Source organism: Hetaerina americana, unplaced genomic scaffold (assembly GCF_022747635.1).
Source record: "Hetaerina americana unplaced genomic scaffold, ioHetAmer1.1.p SCAF_1, whole genome shotgun sequence".
Taxonomy (NCBI): domain Eukaryota; kingdom Metazoa; phylum Arthropoda; class Insecta; order Odonata; family Calopterygidae; genus Hetaerina; species Hetaerina americana.
Window position 1 is genome coordinate 77,882,425 of NW_027286069.1, and position 22,172 is coordinate 77,904,596.

Consider the following 22,172-nt stretch of genomic DNA (forward strand, 5'->3'; position numbering starts at 1 on the left):
TAGACAGTGTGCCCCCTGCAAATTCTGATATACTTTTAAAACGTGTGTATTTAACTCTACGAATTCCACACAAAAAATCAGTTTAGTGCTACTTTTTTAGCATAAATAAAAATTGCCTGCACGTGAGGTTATGAGGGTGGTTATGTGGCATGTATACCCGAGATATTATGAATTTTCCAGGCATACCAGATTTAAATTGAACTCAAGAAAGAAGTATAATCCTTTCAGATATCTCTAACATATGAAAGTTCATGCTTAAAGCTGAATAAATAATGAAGGCAAATTATGTAAAGAAATGAGGAAGAGAAATTAGGGTTCACTTTTTTAATAACATGATGAAAGACGGCCGAACAAAGCCCTACAAAAAACCGCGTCGGCAGGTGTATTGTCTAGGCACCCGCAAACGATCGGCGTCAAAGCGCCAAATTTGGGCTATCGCTATTCTCTCCTAACTTCTAATCCGTTCTTGGACCTCCTCCTTCGCCCCTCTACCCCATTACGAGGCACATTCATGACTCTTTTACCAAAGAACAGCGCTGTGGCGTCCTCCATAAGGCAAGCCTCGCCTTCCGCCGCGCCTTTCGCCTTGTGGCGAAGGATAGCTCTCCCCCAACCTCTGTTTCATTCTCAAAAGTGCACTCGCATTCATCCCCCTGCGGCCCGACCCCACAACCGCCCTCTTTCATCCAAAGCCGAAATCGGGAGAGCCTCCCGCTAAGCTCATCGGAATGGCTCCCGGGGATTATACAAAATCGGGCCAGTAGAGGACCTCCCCCCGTTCCGGGCCCCAACCCCGTAACACCACTCAGTGTGTTCCCTCTTGCCCTCCCCGACGTTTTCCTGCGCGTCCAGGGCTTTTGGGAGAGTATGGCGACGGTGTGAAAGAGGAGCATGGAGAAGGCTCGCCCTTGGTACCAGTAGACTTCCTGGCCAGCCATTTATTCCTCGACTGCGTGGTTTTCCACCTCCAGCCGAGGCCTACGGAAGTGTGGGTAGTAATATTTTTTTAAGTTGATAGTTCGTGCATGCTAATTCGCTTATTTTTCCTTATTCTGCTTCCTTCCTACCGAGGAAAACAGCTGAGATAAGAATAACTATCGCAGAATTGTGAGAGAGGTTAAGTATGGGATTCCCAATCTTGAGGGAAGAGGCCAGACTATAACTTTACGCGGTATATTTTCCTGTACATAATTATACGAATTTTTTGCTGCTTTACTCAAAAGTTGATCACAAGATAGAGGAGATATGCAAGTTAACAAAAAAATATTTACAATGTTTTCAAGATCAATAATGCTCTGTGAATTTCATATGTGGAAAATTGACTGCTTTGAAGTTAATTTTTGTTATACCGAACAAACGGCTACACAATTTTTGGGCGAAGTTGTTTTTCTCTACTAAAATTAAAGAGTTGCCGGCGAATATACAAAAAAAATTGTCCCCTTTCTCTTAGATCGGCGTCAGAAGTAGTATACCTCTTGCATTAGTCTTACAGTCGCAAAGTACTTAGTGTGTATCGTGCCACCGTCATCATTCAGGAGCATGAAGACGTAACTGCAGCTTCGATCGAGGCAATCCACGCAGTTACAGAATATGCTTTCCAGTCTCTCTATGTGGGTCAGCAAGCAAGCGTACGTACACTCCATACCAACTCGGCCTCTTTCAACCGCAACGAGGCAGTTGGCAGTTAAAGAAAATCTAGAGAAGGCACCTCCTTCCTCTTTCTTCCAAATTTATACATCTAGTTGTGTATGCTCAAGCTTTTATGAAGGTTCGTACGCGAAACCCTGCTTTCTTTTTTGTATTATGACTCCACCATCATTTTTCAACTCGGTACTCTACGAATGTACGATATTCACCCTATTTCAGCATGCGAGCATTATAATAATATGCAATGAGTCAACACTAATTAATTAATTTTATGAAAGCATATAGGCACGACAGTCATTATCCTTAACTTGACTCATATCAATAACTTATGTGCCGTCACGCAATATCTATGATATAGGTTAGCCCCATCTTTGAATAATAATTGGGACTAAATATGACCTATGAAACAAGGTAAAATCATTATATAGTTGTACCCCGTGTTCATCTATGGTGGCTGGGTACCTTGGTATCACTAAAATTAATTTTTATTGATGCATACAAATGGAATTCATTCCACATTGGTCACACATTCCATTAGTGTCTTGGAGTACGCAAAGAACACTATTGTGTACCGTGGTCGCGACAGAATTTAAGTCGATTGTTCGGCTTTAATTTTCAACCAAATGACACCTCTAGAATGGTAATTTTTACTCATTCTTACTTCAAGACATACTCGTCCATCACTGCAGACACGTATAAACCTGAGAAAATCGCTTTGATCGGTAAATCAGAGGCGAATGCTGGTGGGGCCCTCGGCCCTAATTTACTGCTGAACGCTGTGCAGCAGAGAAATGGCCGGTTTCATGGGAGAATCGTTTAGTAGCGGTTGTTTTAGCCGAGAGCGATGATCTCTCCTGGGGGAGGAAGGCGAAACCGCGGACAAGAGTTGCAACGGCTGGGATGCCGGGCAGTGTGGGGGGATGGGAGGGGGATGAGGGACAGACTAGGGGAAGGTTTGTATGGGGAGGCTTAGGGGGCGGGCGGTGGAGGGGACACTTTGTCGCGGAAACTAAGGGGACGGGTGAGTAGTTGAGATAAAGGGTAAGGGCTGCATATATCAATGTGACATTAAACGGAAGTGATGGAAGCGTCAAACGAGTGCTGTGAATCACAATCACGCTGTGTATACTCCGCTCGTCAGCCGCAAAGCGATTTCCTCAATATTTAAACCCTACTGGTAATCAGGCGTGAGCGTTAACAACACATTCACCCAACAGGGTTTTGGAATCAAAGAATCACTTTTCATATTATTGCATCTAAAATTCCTTTTTACAGTGTTTTTTATATCATAAAACCTTTGGAAAGTAATAATCTTTTCACTCTTCTGTAATTTCTATTTTGTTTAATAGGAAGAATACCTATATTATGTTGTCATCTATTATGCTTATTACAGTGATAGTATTAAAATTATCATGAAAATAATTTACTCTATTTTAAAGAATATTTCATTGCGCTATTCGGTTGTCTAAGTATATCCGGAAACACGTTATTTATAAACAAATTATTCATTTTGGATAATTTTCTCAAAAAATATTCTTACATTAAAAATTAGCCTGCCTGTTTCATAACATCTTGTGTCGTGTTAATTAGGCCTAATGAGCACGGTGTGTAACACTTCCGGGTAAATCAAAAACCTACCGTAATTTAGTAGGCTACTTAAAATTATTCTAATAATTTCATAGCAAGAGTCAAAACATTAAAATATGTTAAATGAAGAATACAATGTATCTTTCCACTGTCCTTTATTTGCGTACAACCGGTTTCAACGCTCAAGCGTCATTATCAGGTACACTCGTTATTGGATGACTACGTTCGACAAAAAACAGTGATATTGGGCACAAGAGGAGGTTAGTTATCTGTGATAAAATTGACCGCCTTGAAGGGTTAAAGCATTCCTCAAAAAAGCCCACTGCGGAAGATACTTCATCCGTCTTTCACAACAGAGTGGTTAACATGTCTAATGTAGAACTTGACATCGAGCACAATAAATTAATTGATTAGGGTTTTAAATATGTCGCGAACATTACCATTGGAACGAAAGACTTGGAAAATTTAGCCGTGGACTGTGAAGTTGCCCTTAGGAAGAAAGACATCGGCTTAAAGACGATCATAGCTAGGAAGTTTAAATCCTTTGTCAACGTGGACTCCCTAAAAAAAGGTACCTTATGATGACGCTTGAGCGCTGAAACCGGTTGTGCGCAAATAAAGGACAGTGGAAAGATACATTGTATTCTTCATTTAATTAAAATGAATTTCCACAAGGTTGAGCCGAAAACAATTGAAAAATTAAAATATGTTTTTAAAACTCCAAATCACAGCCGTTCTAAGAGTAGCAAAATTTCTCATATATTAATTTCAACCTAGATATATCATGCATAAGAAATCAATTACTCCAAAAGTACTTGGTTATCAGAGCGGCACTGAAGGAGAGAGGGAAAACAAGCCCAGCAATCTTGAGTTCGCATATGTAGATATAAGGGAAACTAGATCTTAAGTAATTATGCTATTAATTATTACTGAAATGATGGCTTTGTTTTGCGTGTGCCTTGTATCATTGAGGTTTCTCGGTATTGAGACACTATTCAATTGCAAAAGAGAAAACTTGACCCTACAATTCACAGAATAAAACGTGGCCGACTGAAAATATCATCGTTCTAAAAAAGAGATATTTTTATGGTGAAATACAAAACGAAAGAGTTGTTAATAGCTAGTGAAAACTAAAAATAAAAAATGTTGCCAGAATTTTTCTCTTTTCATTACACTGAAAGAGATAACATGATTCCTTTGTAGAGGAGACAACCTTAGTGGTCTAATATGATTCTCTTTGCTTGCAAAAGCCGCCTCTCGCACAATGGATATAATCAGGTGAATGAGAATTCTCACCAAACCGATAGAACTGAATGTTTAGTGTTTAAGTGACTGTTACTTATTACATCCACGGCATGTTTGTTGCTTGGCCATCCGAAATCATTGCTGGAACTGTTTCGGAAATGAATTTTGAAGCGAACAATGTTCGCTTGGTAAGTTACCAGTTTCGTAGTTGAATGCAAATGTGAGGAGACAAATGAATCTCAGTCCATTTTTACTTTCCTCCCCCTTCAACCGATGCCCTGCGTCCTTCGCGGTACTAGCTTACGGAAAGGTTATATTGTTTCCAAGAGGAGAAATAGGTGGATTTCGTTGGACAGCAAGTGCAGCCCCATAAAGCCTGGGAGTGTTGCTCTGGGCAGTAATTGCCTTCATCCAGCATCGCCATTTGCCTGGCCTGAATCTTCTAGCGTAGCGGGATGACGCGCGGGCTGCTTTCGGCCCCAATAACCAAGAGAGAGAGTAGCAGGAACAGACGAACGTAGTGAACGAACATCGGTTGATGCTCGAGAGGATGAGATTAATAGATATGCTCCGAAGGTGGACTCACAAGTCAGGAGAATGATTAAAGGTTTTATGAAGCAACAACAACTTCACTTAACCTGGGGGTTAAACAAACTACATGAAATTGTATCGTGATATCGCTTCAACCAATGTTAAGAAATATGCTAAGTTGAACAACCGGACTTTAAAGTTTGTGAATTGACTGCGATAAAATTTGCCTTCTTCAAATCCATTCATGGTTTATAGAACAAGTAGAGAAATAATTATGCTCAAGGTTCTCCAATGATTAGAGATTTTTCATTCATACAAGCTTGAAAATGAGTTCAAAAGCATGATAAGTATTTTCTCCTTTTGGACAATGAATGGGATAAAAAACATAGGAGAATAAGAATACTTTACAAAATCTCAGTGCTATTGAAGCAATGCGTGTTTTAACAGACATAAGTGGATCTTAAAAGGAATCAGGATTAATTTTTCCTAATCACAAAGTATAGACCTAATTACGTTATTTACCCTAATTTTTCAAAGGATATTCATCATAAACGTGATTTTTTCCTAGTCATATCCTGCTGAAGGCAGTAAGTGATAATTGAAACAGCGATAAAAAAGTCTAAATTGGAAACAAATAAGGGTTATGAATTCCAAAGGTATTCTTCTTCATTATCAGAACTGGAATTCTTTGTATTAAATAATTGAGGGATAGTGATTATAAAACGATACTAGGTGGAAAGAAATTCATGCTGACAAAAATCAAAAAATATTCATCGTTTTGAACCAAAATAATTAATCTCACCTTTCAAAGTCCACAATTTTCAACTTGGAATGTTGCACCATAGTGTAGACGAGAACGGAGAATTTCTCACGCAAGGCAAAAATCACAATTTCACTCCCAGACATCGAGGAACTAGAATTGCCGAATGAACATCCGGTGAGCTTGGAGAAGAAACGACATTCCCAACGCAACTTTCTGTCAGAAAACTCTGAGACGCATTTTTTTCACCTCCCCGAAAATAAAATGGTAATTCGTTTACTCTCATATTCATTAACGGTGAGGAGACGAGGTTACGAAGGTTTATAAACCATCCCCTTTCCTTCCCCACGCCGCGAGGCCTCCGTGAAGGAGGAATGACTTCCAGAGTGACTCGAGCATCACCTTGCTCGATGATGCCCACCCTATTATAATTTCCACGAGCCTCACCGCTGCCTCTGAAACTTTAAGTTTGGACGGAGTGGAGTGCGGTAGCTCGGGATCCTAATTCCTTCTTCTGGGCGGCGAATCGACGAAATTTCACGCCGTCGCCTGTTTGTGGACTTCCTTCTCCCGTCGCTCCCGAACACTTAGTGTATCTGCCCCACTTCTCCTTCTCTATGGTTCCCTCCCTGCACGCCCCACTCGCCTCCCATCCCTTCCGAATCAATTTCCCTCCACGACCCCCAATACCGCTCACCCTCCCCCCGAAATTCCTCCACTCTGGCCGTCTCTGCTCGCGCAGACTTCGAAAGTCTTCGGAACGATACAAGTGTTCACAATGGACCTCCCCTCCACTCGAGGTAGTCCCTCCTCCTCCTCCCCCATAGAGTTCCCCCCCCTTCCCACCCCCTCCGCGATCCATCCCCTCGCCCTCCCCTCCAACCTTTCAGATTTCCTACTCCGACGAAATCGCTCTCTCGTATTCAACGGTGAACTTAAGGAAAGCCCTTTCCTCCTTTTCCCGCCTAAAATGTTTCATTCGTCTCCACCTTGTCCTTAGTTGGGAGGGGATCCTTCGGGAACCAGTTCTTCTTGTGCAAGGATATCGGGGGAGAGGAGAGGCAAGGGGGAAAAGTAATGTGATTGGGAGAGAAGAGGGAGGTGGAGCAATATTGGAGGTAGGGAGGTGTATGTATGGAGTATCCTGAGGGATGGAAGGGGTAATGGAAGAAGTGAGGATACGACGTGGATTAGACGGAAGGGGGACGGGTGGTGAACAGCGTGGATGTGAGAGGAAGGACAAGGATTCATACTCTGCGACCCAAAGTATGCAAGAAATTGTGCTCTCACCTCCAAATTTCAATTCAACTTCCTTATATGGCATTAAAACTCATGTTCAAAAATAACAAACTTCCACGCCAAGTTGTGCCTGTTACAAGCTGTAAAATTCCTCTCTTTATTTCCCATACGCATACAAAGGGGCAATCATTAGCTGTTTGATCATCCTCCACGGAATCGGAATGGTTCTTGGCAGCTTCAGGTAAACATTTTATCTTACTGGAAGAAATAGGGAACGGAATCCTTTGCATGACATTTAAATAAAAGGTAGGTTTAGTTAACTATTTTAGGTAGGGTACAAGCGAGGTTCCTTCTTAGACCGGGTACGCACGATTGAAGCTGGCATAGCAACGATCTTAGTAATTTGGCCATTAAAATAAAAGATCAACGAAAGAAATGTCAGCCATCATAAAATTAGCAACAGACTCAGCGACTGAGATTCCAAAATTATAACAATTAATAGCTCCGTGATCTAACCAATAGGATTTAGCGAAATGACCACTTTTATATAGTTAAAATATACACTTAAAATATAAACTACTTTTTCAATAGAAGAATGCATTCCATAACGTACGTCATGCCTTTATATGAGTATATTACCGTGGTTTAATTTTAATATAAACTGAGTTAGAATGGTTATTTGAATTCATGCTACTTCCATGAGAATATTACTCAAACATCCTCTCCCTTGGGGCTAAAACTTTGATGTGGTGGAAAGGCTAGGGCGTTCTGATGACCCTTAGAGGGAGGGACCCTGAACTGGAGGGAGTAATGATTATTATTCTCGGGCCCACATTGCACAGCTTACTCAATTAAAATTAGCCTGAATTGACTTCGAAGATAAGGTGTGTGGGCGGGAAGAGTCTCATCCGAGCATACAGTTAAAAGTTAATTTGTCACAACACAAGGAATCCATGTAAGCGCCAACCCGCACTTAAAAAAAATACTAAAAAGGGGACTACTGAAAATTCCTAAAAATTGATGAAAATGAAGTACATTTTTAATTGAATAATTTAAATAATAAGAGAAGGTATATTTACAATTAATCATTAGAAATATACTAGAGAAATCTGTTTAAGCTGTTATATAAAGCTATAATTATTAAGCTGTTATATAAACGGTTAAATACGCTGTTAATTTAAGCTGTTATATAAACGGTTAAATACGCTTTTAATTTAAGCTGTTATATAAAGTTATTAAAAAGCTGTTCTCGAAGGAAAAGCTGTTTTAGAATTTTTGAGGACGGAACAAGCACTAATACTTACAAGGGACAATCGGACGACAGTCAGAAAGTTGTGCTTAAATTATATTCAAGTGATGAAAATCATATCGGTAGAATACCTAATTCTTTTGGTCAATATAAAGATTCCATAATTCCTGATTGCTAAATCCGGGAAGTACCTAGTATTTGACCGAATTTTAAATTTTAGAAGAGTAATTCCCAAACCAAGTTCTTAATTGGATGGAAGTGAATCCCTTTTACTTGCAAGACTGCACAAAGCCTTGAAAAATGTAAGGATTCTGAGAAAGAACCTTGGTGTCTTAGTTTTCCGCCGAGAAACTATGGAGGAATTTTTAAATTTCCGGAGGAACTAAGTCAAACATGAAAGTCATTTCGCTCTTTCATTTGCAAGCAAAGTTGAACCGATTATTGGTCTCTCACCAAAAGAGTCGAAAGCAAGAAATGCAGCTGGTTGCTTGCGGAGTCACGTGTACAGTAGTCATCAAAAAATAGAAATTACATGAAATTTAATTAACATTTAAGTTACAGCTGTGTTAAAAAAGACAGAAGAATTTTACTTTCATATTACCATTACCTACATTACTAATTCTAAATTTCGATCACAACGTTATTTTTGTCGCAGCTTAAAATTGTAAACGGATTCATACCAGCGATAAGTTTGTCGGACCCTGTGCAGGCAAATGTATTGGATTAATTGCAAAAGTTGCGGCGAGTATTAAGATATATATTTAATGACTGCACAAATCTCAACACTTTGAGTAAGAAGTGCAGATTTCGCGGTTGGCCAATTTCAGGCACAGTGTGAAGGAAAAATGGTAAGGAGACATGAGCGGACAAAATTTCCACGGCAAATTTTGCCAGATCTGCGGTCCGAACCCAAGGCTTTTCTTGCAAGGCGATTGCTACCGATACATTCATACTTGAATAAGCATATTTAAACTTAAAACATCATAACATAATTTTGTTTTGCTATACCATGACGAATTTGAAGGAAGCGGAATGACATAGCGATAGTAATTTTATAGGAATCACTGCGAAGGAATAGGCTACCTTTAGTATAGTAAAATGAGACTTTTTACCTATCACTCTCAAATAGGGAGGCCCAAGTTCAATCCCTCAAAAGTCAATATCTGTAATTATTTTTCATAAAGTAAGAATCTAAAATATTGAACTATCGTGAGTTAATTTATTTATCATTATTATGTTGGTAGTGACATAAAAGCCGAAAAGCTAATTTATTTATCATTATTATGTTGGTAGTTTCTCACTTCGACTTGTGTTGTAGTGACGATTACCCTTCAGTACGCTGAAGAGGGCTACTTTGTGGCAGAAATACGCGTATTCGTATTCACCTTTCTTATCCTCTCCTTTTTTACCTTTTACCCCTTTTACCTACCTCATTATCCTTTTTTACCTTTACCCCTTTTTGACTTGTGGCGCTAGCCAATTAATTTCATTTTCACTTTGTTTAGAAAGGTAAACTGTTTACGGCTATTGGAGTTTCAAATTTATTATATCTATCAATATGTTGGTAGTGACATGTGGATGGATGTAGAGCAGAATTATTTATTTTAACAGAATATTAAATGAAGAGAAATATTAAGTTTCTTCAAAACAATAATCCTTCAGGGAAGACAATACATACGAAACTATCCAACTTAGGAGTTTAAAAATTACTGAATTCATTTACATCTAGACATTGAACTATACCATTTTAAGAATCAGTCAAAAGAAGAATCATTCAATTTATATCTGAATGAGATAAAGTTGGAAATACAGCCTGTATGCTCTCACAAATGATATTTCTAATTCATTTTTTTATGCCATTATAATAATTTTTACAATGGTTTCGGCATTTTTGTTACTAATAAAGAATTCCCATTGACACATTCAAATTATTACGCAACAAATAAGGAATTGCATTAATCGTAGACTATGAATGATTCATCCAGGCAGTAACATATTAAAAATGGAGAGCGGTAGTCAAATTTTTATTATATTTGCCATCTGGGTAGAAAACACGCTGAGGCTGTTAACAAGTTTTACTTGAAGAAGGCCTCAGGGAAGGACAAATTACATAATGACGTGATTCTCAATCAACGCACAATACACTATGGTAAATACTGACACTAAACCTTTGAACCATGTTTAACACCTTTAACCCATATTTAAACGGTCTAAAGCTACGCAAGATACTGAAGTATGATAAACGCTGGCAAAATTGGCTTTTTACTAAAAATGCATACGGCCAAATATTTTGTTTACGCCTGCGATGTATTTAAAACGTTATCACCTGCTGCGAAAGTATATAAAGGAAGAATGTTTCACCTCATAAAGTCAAAATTAAAACAAAGTCAACATAAATTCGATAAGAATTTGACACTCCAATCCCAAACAATGGAAAAATTTTAAAAAAGACCCGAGGATTTTTCTGTATAAGGTGTACTGATACGGCCACGACTGAAACTGACGCATTAATAACTTACTTGCGTCGGTGATTTTGAGTGGGTGGGGTTGACGGCTTGAATGAGGTGCTAGTGTTTGCGCTTAAAAGAGCTCTTATTTTTTCCCTTCAGCCCAGAGAGAGAGGGAGAGAGCGAGGGAGAGAGAGATAGAAAGAGTGCCGAGTTCTTCCCAGAAAGCTAAAAGTTTGCTGGAGTGAGGGCGGAGGGAAAGGAGGGAACATAAATTCCTCGTCGAAAAGACCTTCCTTTCTTCCTCTTCCTATAACCCCGTCCCCTAACCCCTCTCCACTCCCTGCTCTCGACTGCCCCTCCATCCCCCGCGCGCGCCCACTCGATGCAGGGAGGCCGATTGAGAGGCGGCTCTGCTACGACGTTTAGCACTCGAGGGGGCGATCGAAACACTCGCTTCTCTGGGGAGCGAAAGGGGGGATTGTGGAGGAATGGTGCCTTAACGGCAAATCGATGAAGATTCGCGGGGGGAGGTATGGAGGTTCCACCGGGGGCCACGTCGAGTGAAAACAAACATAAGTTTTTATGTATTTATTTATTTTTTTGATTTAGGATCCTCGAAGAACGTGTCCAGATCGCCGGCCGTTCTCGCGATTTACGCCCCGTGTATACTCACACAACTGGTAAGGGAGAAAATAACGCCGCCACCGTTTGCCCCAAACATTCTCCCACCCCAGTCATATACTCCAGGCATCCCGTTTCAGAAGTCATTCTGTTGACCTAGCATGTCTCCGATGTATTAATGTGCGTATAAATATATAAACATACATGTATTTATCTATTAAAAAATATGTATATATATATATATATATGTATATATATATATATGTATATATATATATATATATATATATATATATATATATATATATATATATATATATATATATATATACAGCTTTGCCGTCAAATTTTAGTAGTTTTAAGAAAAGGTGTATTGCAGCCTCAATACAAAGGACTAGGTAACAAACTATATCTGTAGATGATTTGTATATTATTTTATTTATCAGATATATTATTCCGTACGTAATGTGGATGGCGTCAGGAGTTGAATTGTAAAAGTGTGTTGTATCATCACGAAGAAAAATCTGTAATTTCGGAAATCGAAATCGAAAATTGAAATGAAGAAAAAATTTGTAGAAAAATATGTAATTTCGGACGGACAGAACCAGAAGGTTCTGTCCTTCTCTACCTTGTGAAAGGCGGCTTGGATAACTGAAAATGATCACTAATGAGTTAATTATCTTTTTTGTGTGTTGCTGTGTTTTTGTCTGTGTTCACTAGTGCTAAATTTCATATATTATATGTATGTATATGTATATATATATAATATAATACATGTATATATATATATATATTTGTATATGCATATATGTACATACATATCTGTATATATACAAATTTGTGTGTGTATGTGAATGTATGCATCCTTGCATTAGCCTTGCTCCTGACTTGACCTTGTATCTTCCTGACTTGTGATTCCCTCGAGAGGGAATCTCTAATCTCTCCTATCTAATTTAGGTGAATCGTGACCAAATCACCAAGCAAGAAATAATGCGGCCAAGGTTGTGACGGAGTCAGAAAAGAACTCAATTCCCACAAATTAAAAAAGACTTTAGTTTACAGTTGCCGGAGGGATTGAATAGCACTTGTTAGAATGAAACGAAATAGTTTCTGTTTTTTTATTTTCTTTCGTGCTGCTTTTGATGCGTCAATAGGGGTTTAGAATTATTCTTAATTTGACAGGTATGCACCCAGTGCAAACATCGTGTTTACATTTCATGCAATCATTTCCTTTCATGCATGTAAGAACCGGTTCCGGTTATGACGGTTATTCGTATCTCATGATATTATTATTTTTCTAATGAGGGACCCACGATATTTATCCATCAGGAAATATGCGGGTATAGTTCCATAGTCCGAATTTTATGTCTACAGCGAACTACATACAGTGAAGTTATTAATTTTATAACTTTGATAGGTTGACTTTTTGGGGACTGAAATTCACTAACTTCATAGCTAAATTGTTGGACCGGGAATGTTAACATGAATGAAGTCATGAGATGAAGAAATACAGAACTCTTTTCTTTCTTCTTAAGCGCTAAAGATGACAGAAAGTACTATCTAAAATAATCTTATCATTGCTAATAGTCATTAAATAAAATGAACGAGGCACGAAAAATATAACAAATGGATTCTGGTGTTCCTAATGATATCTGGTTTTATTTTATCTCTAAAATGAAGCAATTTCTTATTCAATAGAATTAATGGAAAAATCAGTTTTAATTTAACGATGTGGCAAAAGAAATGTATTCAAAATATGAATGAATAAATATCAATGCACATGAACATGGACCCTGGTTGGTGCATTGACATTTCCACAGAGTCAAAAGTGAACGATTTCATGTTATGCCGAAGACGTATTTTTGAGCTTCTAAGAAGCAGAATAAAGAAAGCTTATGGAATAACGAGAGAGGGATCGAAGCAGCTAGAACGGACTGGAGTGGTACGTAACGGAAAAGCGCTTTGAGAGAGGAACAGTGTTTTGGTTTTTGGTTGGAAAAGGAAGGCTTAGCGGAGCACTAGGATGAAGTGGTGTGGGGATATGTGCTCGGGCTCACCACTCACTCGTCTGAAACGTATGAAGGAGAGGAGGAAAAAAAGAAAATACTTCACGATGACGCCTTTTTTATCCAGCTACCCGTTATAAAATGCGATTGCGGACCTTGAATACCCAAGTGTCAATCCCGCGATTTCCCTTTGAAGTTTTTGATCGAATTCTTTTGTGATGTAATGTTGACGTTTTTTCGAAACGCGATACCGCATGTTGAACCGAGGAAGAGGGAAGGCAATGAGACTTTGACAGACTAATTCCGGAATTTTCTCACGCTTCATTCCACGCTGACCCAATTCAACTGAGATAATAATCACACTATAAGTGCTATTCGCTTGTATTTGTCATCCATAGAAAAATTACGCCCATAAACTTAATTCAATTCAATTATCACATTATGTGCTCGTACAAATCTATTGGGGGGGTTTCAAATACACAGAATAATCTGTAAATACGCTAGATTATCCAATATGTTTTGTTTAAACAGTAAAATAATCTCAGCAAGGGTTCGTTCAAGTCCATCAACCACGAAAGTTAGCCAAATTCTTGTTCAGTTCGAAGGACAACTGCGATTCCACGTACGTTCTATCTATTTCACTAAGTTAGATCGCAGATACATATACCAGAGATTTTTTTATCTCCTTTTCCCACTGTCGCTTGTGCGGAAAACATGTCAAAAGTCTTGAGGTCTCCGGAAATATTTGTATCGGCTCGCATACATCGACATCACTGGGAAAAACAAGCGACCGGGAGATGGATGAGGGAATTGGATCTCCGTGCAGCCGTGACCACACAATAAACGTTCTGGTGGGAGGGCATCGGTAGGTTAACGTAGAATACAAAAGGGGTGTCGAGCTGGGCCCCCTCCCACCGATCTGACAACTCTGTGCGGGAGCCACGTTTAACTTTCTCACACCCCCCTTCCCCCCTCATGCACACACGCACGCAACACATGCACGCACACGAAGGGAACTCGTTAGCCCGGGCGATTCCTCAGCTTTAATCCCCTCATGCATAAGAAGCAGTCCTAAAACGCCCATAGTTTGGCTGAAGTCGAAAATGTTTCGCTCCCGACGAGTTTCGGAACAGCCCCTCATCCCCAACCAGCTGATCTCCGCCTCCCCCCCACTCCCTCAGCTCCATTCCTGGTTATAAGTTCTCGTGGGGTGAGGGAGAGACCACCGACGTGCCTCCCTCTCTATCCCTCCTCGAAAGAGGGGGCATCGGTTGCATTCTCCATCCCCGGACGCCCCCACCACCTCTCCCTCACAAACTCCCTCCCCGACGCACTCTCCACGGAATATCTCCTCCCGCCCCGTCAAAGTTTGACGCCGAGGGAGGAGAAGAACGTGAGGCGGTGATGAGGGCGGTGTAAGGAGACGGGAGGGAGGGAGATGAGCACCGGAGCTCCGCAACACACGCCACTGTCCGGCTAATATATGCCGCAGGACGAGAGAGAAGCGAACGCCTGCCAGCAGCGTGGTTGGAGAATATTGTGGGAAAAGGGCAAAAGGTTTTGGAGAAGATTGATACCCTCCTTGTTTCCCCAGAAAGCTTCACAGTAGCAGTTAAATTGGTGACTATTATTATTATCTATTGTCCATTGGAGATACCGGGGTAGTCAAAGAGCCCTCGAGGAAATGAAAGAAATTACTAGAAAGCTCAATTACACAAACCAGACCTTTTTTTAAACTCGTCTTTGGAATTAATATGTGAATAATTCGCAGGATAAGTACTCAGAAACAATTAAAAATACTCTACGCTTAAATGAAAATTTTAGAACGTTGCTGGTTATTTCTCGCAATCTACACAACGCTCCCTTTTTCTACATTTTATCGATACTCATTTTATGCACGCCCTACTTCCATACTTTATTTCCATCTGGCAGGCATCATGTATTACGTCCTTATCATTTTTAAGAAGAGCGAATTCATGGATCTACATTCAAATAACCTTTTGGGTATAACTGGTTTCGACGATTTTAAATCTTAGTATCTTTCTCTTATTTTAAATTATTCAAACATCAAAACCAGTGGTATCAAGTTAGGATCTAATTGAAAAATCGCAATTTAGTTTCACGTAAATATGAAACATTCTTTTCATTTTATTTTTTAAACATTCAATAGCCTAAAGTATGCCTGCAGGTAATTTTCCACCAACCTCAATGTGACAGGAATTATCATCTGACTGTTTTTTTAGGCGTGAGTGTGTAAATTTCAGCCGCAAATTGCAGTAAATATTAAAATCGGAGGCACATTTCCTCTCCTTCCTTCCATGTATCTTCCCAGACATATCTGTTATACATTAAAATCTGCACGGGCAATATTTTTAATAAAATCCTTTAACCTTTTAAAAACTAAAACACGGAACCCTCAGGTCAACAGCCGTGAATTAGTCGTTCACTATGCTCACTATATCACGTTTCATATCCCCCAAAATGTTAACCCCAGGACTTAGGAGAGCCACGAGAAGAAATTATTTAATTTTATTTCTTTACGTTAATATTATCGTGAGCCGAGAGAAAGGAATATTTAAATTTTGGAATTTCCTTTTTTTTCTTAAAAATTTATGACTTTACCTATATCGTGTGCTCTATTCCTGGTTTTATTCGGTAGAAGGGTAAATGAAAGCCGCTATCTTGATCTTGCCAGGCCCCATTCAGGGTACGTGTCCAGAATTTGGGATGCATAAGTGAAAAGTTTCACTATCGACTTCCAGAAGACCCAACGCAGGGCAGGCAGATTATTTAAAATTGCCATAATGAGAAATTATTAAGTTTAATCCCATTGCTTACAGGTCTGGTTCGGAAGTCATTTGAGAATAGAAAATTGCATGTAAAATGAAGCAATTGAAATATTTAGAACGGATTATTTCACAATTTAAGTTCAACAAATGTTTCGTGGGATAATTATTTTCCAATCGAACCATGACCATAAAATTTAAGAAGAAAGGGACACATAAGAGAATCCGGTCGTTCTTCTTCAGCAAAAGTACACAGTTTCATATATCTTGAAAATCCCGTACTATTATAGAACCATTAAACACACAAATACAGGGTCTGTTTCAAAAAGTAAGTAAAACTATTTTTCCTGGTGAAGTAGACGACTGGAGTGGGACGATTTGTGGCTGGAAAAATGGTGAGAAGTCTTCAGAAAGCAAGACTGTCAGAAGACTGTGTCAGTTGTCTGCGGATCGTTACAGTCTACGGATCGCTTCAAGAATGAACCCTTGTTCGAGAGTCGCGTCGCAATTTTACAATACCACTTTCAATGGAGCAATGGTATGCAATACAAGTTTGTGCTTAACTCAAGAAATCGGGTTCGAAGACAATGACCAAGGCTAATGACGCTTATGGAGATGGAGATATGTCCCAAGTGATGGTTTTCTGCTTGCACAGGATGTTATGGGAGGATAACGAGGAGATTAACGATATGAAATGCCCTGGACATTCATCAAAAACACAGTATGATGCAAAAAGTGATGCGCACGCTCATTTTTGATTGACCCCCAAGTGTCAGGATCTGAGCAGAGTGAAATATTCAGAAAACCACAGATTTAGCCATGAGAAAGATGTGCCAAGTTGGTCCCTAAGGTGCTGTTGGAAGACTACTTGTGTGGCAATCTTGCCTTGGACCTCTTAGACCAATGTGAAAGTGACCCGCATTTTTTAGAATGAGTGTTTAATGGAGGTGACGAGGCAGGGCCTTTGAGTAGGACCCAAGTACAACCGAATTTGAGTAACATTTTGGACCACTGGATTAACTCGAAGAGGCCGTGACGAGGTGCCGGAACAATATTCCTGTCGACGCCTTTCAGGTAGCATAAAAGAAACATGGCAGAAGCACTGACATCTGTGTGCTCGTGCACAAGGGTGCTGTTTTGAAGAGATTTAGTAATTAGTATTTTTATCTGCAATGAAGTTTTACCCCGATTAATTCTCCTTATTTTGTCACATCATGTAATTTTCCAATAATTCAATGCATTCCGAACATTGTTAAAGACACTGTGTTGACGATTCCTGCGGTGGGCCTTTGTTTGCCTATGATTTAAATTCTATTCCATCACGTATACTTCTCTCATTTGCTCTCTCATCGTAATCTACAACGTTTCCATTTTTCTTTTCATAGATCCGATCTACGGTACCCGCATATTGCTTTCATTTCCACTTCTCACCAATCCACCGAAAGATGCCATTTCATGGCGATACCATTCGTGACTTGCTGAAGATTAAAAAGTAAAATAGAGAAATCATCCGAAAAATGGACGAGTAAATTTAATTCACGGAAAGCGGAGTGAAGAAGAGAGATAGAGTGGAGAAAACGGTCGGATCGGTCGGATAAGGGGGTGGGAACGGGTGAGTTTCGGCGGCGCCGGCGGCGGACCAACCAACGGGTACGCGCCGATAATTGAATGTGTAACCGTATCCATTTTGCCTCCCGTGCTTGGTAACTCGCGCACGTCTCGTTCCTTGGCGCGTGATAATCTGACGGCGGATGGATCAAGACGCCGTGCCGCCTCGAGTTGCAGGGAGGAGGTTGGGGGACCGGGGGAGTGTAGCCGCGGGGTGGGAGGGTTGAGGATGGAACTGGAGGTGGAGGGTGAAGGGAAGTGGAAAGAGGGGATCTGGAACCGAGCAAATGAAGACATTGTGCCGCCTCCCATTCTCCCCCCCTCATCTCCTTCTCCACCCACTCCCACCAACGTGCAACTCTCCCCCTGCTCTCGCCCAGCCGCCCGCGAGCCTACCCCACCCGTGTCCTCTCTCTTCCCCCTGACACACGCCGGCAACTCAGACGCGGTCATTCGAGGACCCCGGAGAAAGAGAGAGCGGAGCAGGGAGGCACAAGCTGAACCGCAGCCGCCGCCTATTGATTCCTGCTCAATCATTTTCTGCGGCACTCGCATGAAACACTCACACCGCCCACCACTCTCCCCCTCTGGTGGTGTCACACGACTACCCCCTGCCGCAACCCCCGCCCCATCGAAAATCCTCCCCGCGTCCTCGAAGCTGGTTTTCAGCTCAAGCCAACAGGGCGAAGAGAACAGGGCGCACACCCAATCAGGATGCAACTCTTTATTTATCGCGACGCCCAGAGCCGGGTAAATTTGAATTCGCGTCAAAGCGAAACGGGAAGTGAAATCAGTCTGAGGTTAAGAAAGGGCACCAACTTCGATGGGGACGAATTTACGCCCTCTTACATTGCCATAAGTTGACATAAAGTTACGCATGGAAACGCGTCACTTAAATGGAAAACTTCCATAGGCACGAATCATTGAAACAGACGAGAACACGCGGAAAAATTGTTTTTTAAATTAAACTTTGAATGAAATTTGACTCCAAGCGTCCAACTTAAAATTAAAGTGGCTGAATATGTGTTGTTTCAATTAATGAAAATTGCATCAATGCCTAAGGCATTGAATACATCGCTGATACGTTGATTGACGATACCATACCATTCAATTGGATTTCAAACTAAATCTTTGGGTTAATTTTTTTCATCCTACCAATAAACTCGGGAGGTTTATTTGATAGGTAAAGGTAGAGATTTGAGAGAAATTAGTTTAAGCGGATATCCTCAATGCTGTGCAACGCTGATACGACATTTGGAACTCAGAGTTACCCTTAAAAAGTGAGTAGTGATGAATTTTTGGAATAAGAGTAATACCCTTCCGAACGGCTAGTGCATAAGGATTACCGAAATAGAAAGTGTAGACTCGATTAAATACTAAGGCGTTACCCTTACTCATGACCTCTCCTGGTATAACATGAATGAGGAATATGTGGGCAAACTAACAAAAATTAGGATGTATTAGAAGAGTTTTGGGGAAATGTGATGAAAAGTTTAAAAATAAATGTTAACTTTCGCCCGTTAGGCCTTATTTATAGTATGTTGCTAGTATATGGGATCCTCATGAAGTTGGATGGGCTGCTGAATTAGACCAAGTGCACAGTAGAGAAGCTAGCTTTGTAAAAATTACTATTATAAACTGGATAGTACAGTATATCTATTATATATAGCATGGTATTATATAGTATAGTAACTGTATATCAAAATTATTCAAGGATTTAGATTGGGAATCACTCACGAAGCGAAGGTTAAAATAAAGATTAAATCTCTACCATAAATTGGAAGGTCTCTTCAGTGATGATGTTGAGAATGTTTAATCAGTCAAATCCTGGTACATTATGAGAGATCATATAAGCAAAAACACGGAAATTTAGTGTAGAATAGATAAATACAAGATGTCATATTCCTCATGAACGATAAGGGATCAGAATAACGATGCCGGACCGCGCTATGGGGGAAAAGTATTTTGCGTCAAAAGTAGACTGGTGGGTAATCACCCCTTGCCGCACACCCTAGCGGTGGCTGGCAGGGTACTTTTTTATAATTATAAAATAATAATTATTATTATATAATAGCACATCCACACCCGGATTGTTATCCTTGGCCCGCCACTCGTCGACTCATCTGAACTTCCATTGACGCACGACCTCCATTCGAGCCCACATCCATCTGCACCAAAGTAACTGCTTTCCTTCAATTACCGTGATTTATGGAGCTATATAGTATATCCAAGACAAAATATGAAGTAAATTGTTCCTTTAGCTTGCCTCAAAGGGCTGGTTTCGCTAGGGAACAAACGCTTTAGTGTGACCTGACCGTCACGACCACATAATTGTCACATTGAAACGTGGAGCTGAGGTGCTACGAGTGCATAGACAGGTGTGATTAATATTTTTCATATAGTACATAATAACATATTTATAAACACTCTTCTGGGCTCGTTGAAATGACAATATCTTCCTTCTTTGGACCATCGGGCATAGAAATCTATCCTTTTTGTTTGCCAAACTCAACTATTTCTTATCGATATTTTTCACATCTTCCATTTTGAACTTCTTTGCAATTCCCTTAGACAGAAATCTACAACTAATAACATGCATTTGCCACATCTGTCTACATAAAATCAGCAATCTATGAACAATATCTCCATTTCTCCAGTCGTCACCCATCCCGCACTAAACGCTCCATACCGTTTTCCTTCTTCGTTTTCGACCACCTTATTCATTTATTCGTCCCTTCTCTAATGCAATACAGATAACTCCCGTCGCTCTCTTAGCGAACACGGGTGCCCCAACAAATAACTTAATAGCAAAATCCTACTGTCCCATGTCAGATACATTTCTCGAACAGAAATTATTACCCTGATAGTCTAGTTCAAGTTTTGCTCTTTAACTGATGCAAAATGGAGCGTTATCTGGTAAGCGATGGCAATAGTTGAAAACTCACAAATTAGTATCATTAACTTCTTTATTCTTTGGTCTTTCTTTCAACTTACCCTAATATAATAATATTTCCAGGTTTCATTTCAAGGGAAAGGGTGTATTTTTTAAAACTATAACTTCGCCTTCAAAAATGTGAGCATTTTAGAAAGGCAATCTATCTAAAGAGTGAAATATCATTATTGATTCAGAATTTCTGCAATAATTTATTTAATCGTTTCGATAATGATTCATTCTTTTTGACTTTCGTAAAAAATGCTTTTCTCTGGTCATCGATTACTCTTTCCGGAATTGAGTATTTCATAAAAACAAATTGGCCCTCAAAAAAATCTAGGATTGCCAATGATTTGTATATCCCGGAATTGAATGTGTTGATTTCGGATTTCATATCTATTTCAGACCAAAGTTAGGTCAAATGTCGCGAAAAGTCTTCCATAACTTATGCGCATAAGTTTGCTTTTTTTTAAATAAAGAGTGAAGGCGTTATGATCAAGGGGTCTCGGAATGGCCCCGAGGAATGCTTATGAGGAAAGTTTGCAGAAATATTTTCGCCCAATCGTATAAGGTCATTTTGAAGAGTGAGTGCAGTGTTATGTACCGTACACTGTTTGATGGGGAAGCCTAAGACTATGACGTTCACTTGTTACTACCTGGCACGGAGGATGGAGAAGAATGGAAAAACCGGATGACGGTTGGTAGAGTTGCTAGTGACGGGCATAGTAGGATTAAACGTAAGTTATATGGAACTAAAATCCATGCAACTCTTTAGAACACACTCCTGGTTGAGAATGTGGAGATTGAGCTTGGCTTCTTCATGAGTACTCACTGGCAAAGCAATACCACTGCGATATTGCATCGAAATGCCTAGCCTTTGAGCCTCAATACATCAGAGTCTCAGAAAGGGCAATAGCTTAACTCCGCATTTTTTTTACATATGGATAAGAATGGGTATTTCATTCTACTCACCGATGGTGATGGGCGCAGCTAGGACCGTGCACAAGATGGCTGCCCAGAGGCCAGCCTTGGCTCCCTCCCACCACCGGCCCATCGCCTCCACTCTCTCACTCGCTCTCCCACCGCCGCCCCTCGATCTAATCCCGACGCCGGCGGCTTGAAGGGCGTCGGTCCGAGGAGCGATGCCCCAACCGACCCGCCTCTCTTGACTAGGGTCTCAGGGGGCAAGGGAGGCGGCCCTAGCGGGGCAGCCCGCCCTCCAAAACGGCAGCAGCCGCGTCCGCTGCCTCTCTCCCGGGATCGCTCCCTCCTCGCGGGTGGCGCATTCTCCTAACGAAAGAGAAAAATGAAACAGATCGAGAAGCGTTAAACTAGAGATACAGTAAAAATTGTACGTTCATTCCTATCCTTATAGTACTTTAAAAGGTTAATTTTTTTAACCAAAACAAACGGTGGATACCGTCAAGTCCCGACTTACACGCTCCAGTTTTCGTACTCGGGAACAGGCGACCGTTGCAATGCACAAGTCTCGAAAGGAGCTCTGGTGGAAT

At 40.4% G+C, this 22,172-nt stretch overlaps 1 protein-coding gene across 2 annotated transcripts in view; it reads right to left on the reverse strand.

The window, feature by feature from the left end:
* LOC139693703 (lachesin-like) overlaps nucleotides 1-22,172 on the reverse strand; it is a 702,929-nt gene that overhangs the window by 375,492 nt on the left and 305,265 nt on the right. For both annotated transcript variants that reach the window (XM_071591961.1, XM_071591968.1), the window contains one exon: nucleotides 21,634-21,951. In XM_071591961.1, the coding sequence (XP_071448062.1) occupies nucleotides 21,634-21,715 (82 nt within the window). In that variant the 5' untranslated portion in view covers nucleotides 21,716-21,951. The remainder of the gene's footprint in view (nucleotides 1-21,633; nucleotides 21,952-22,172) is intronic.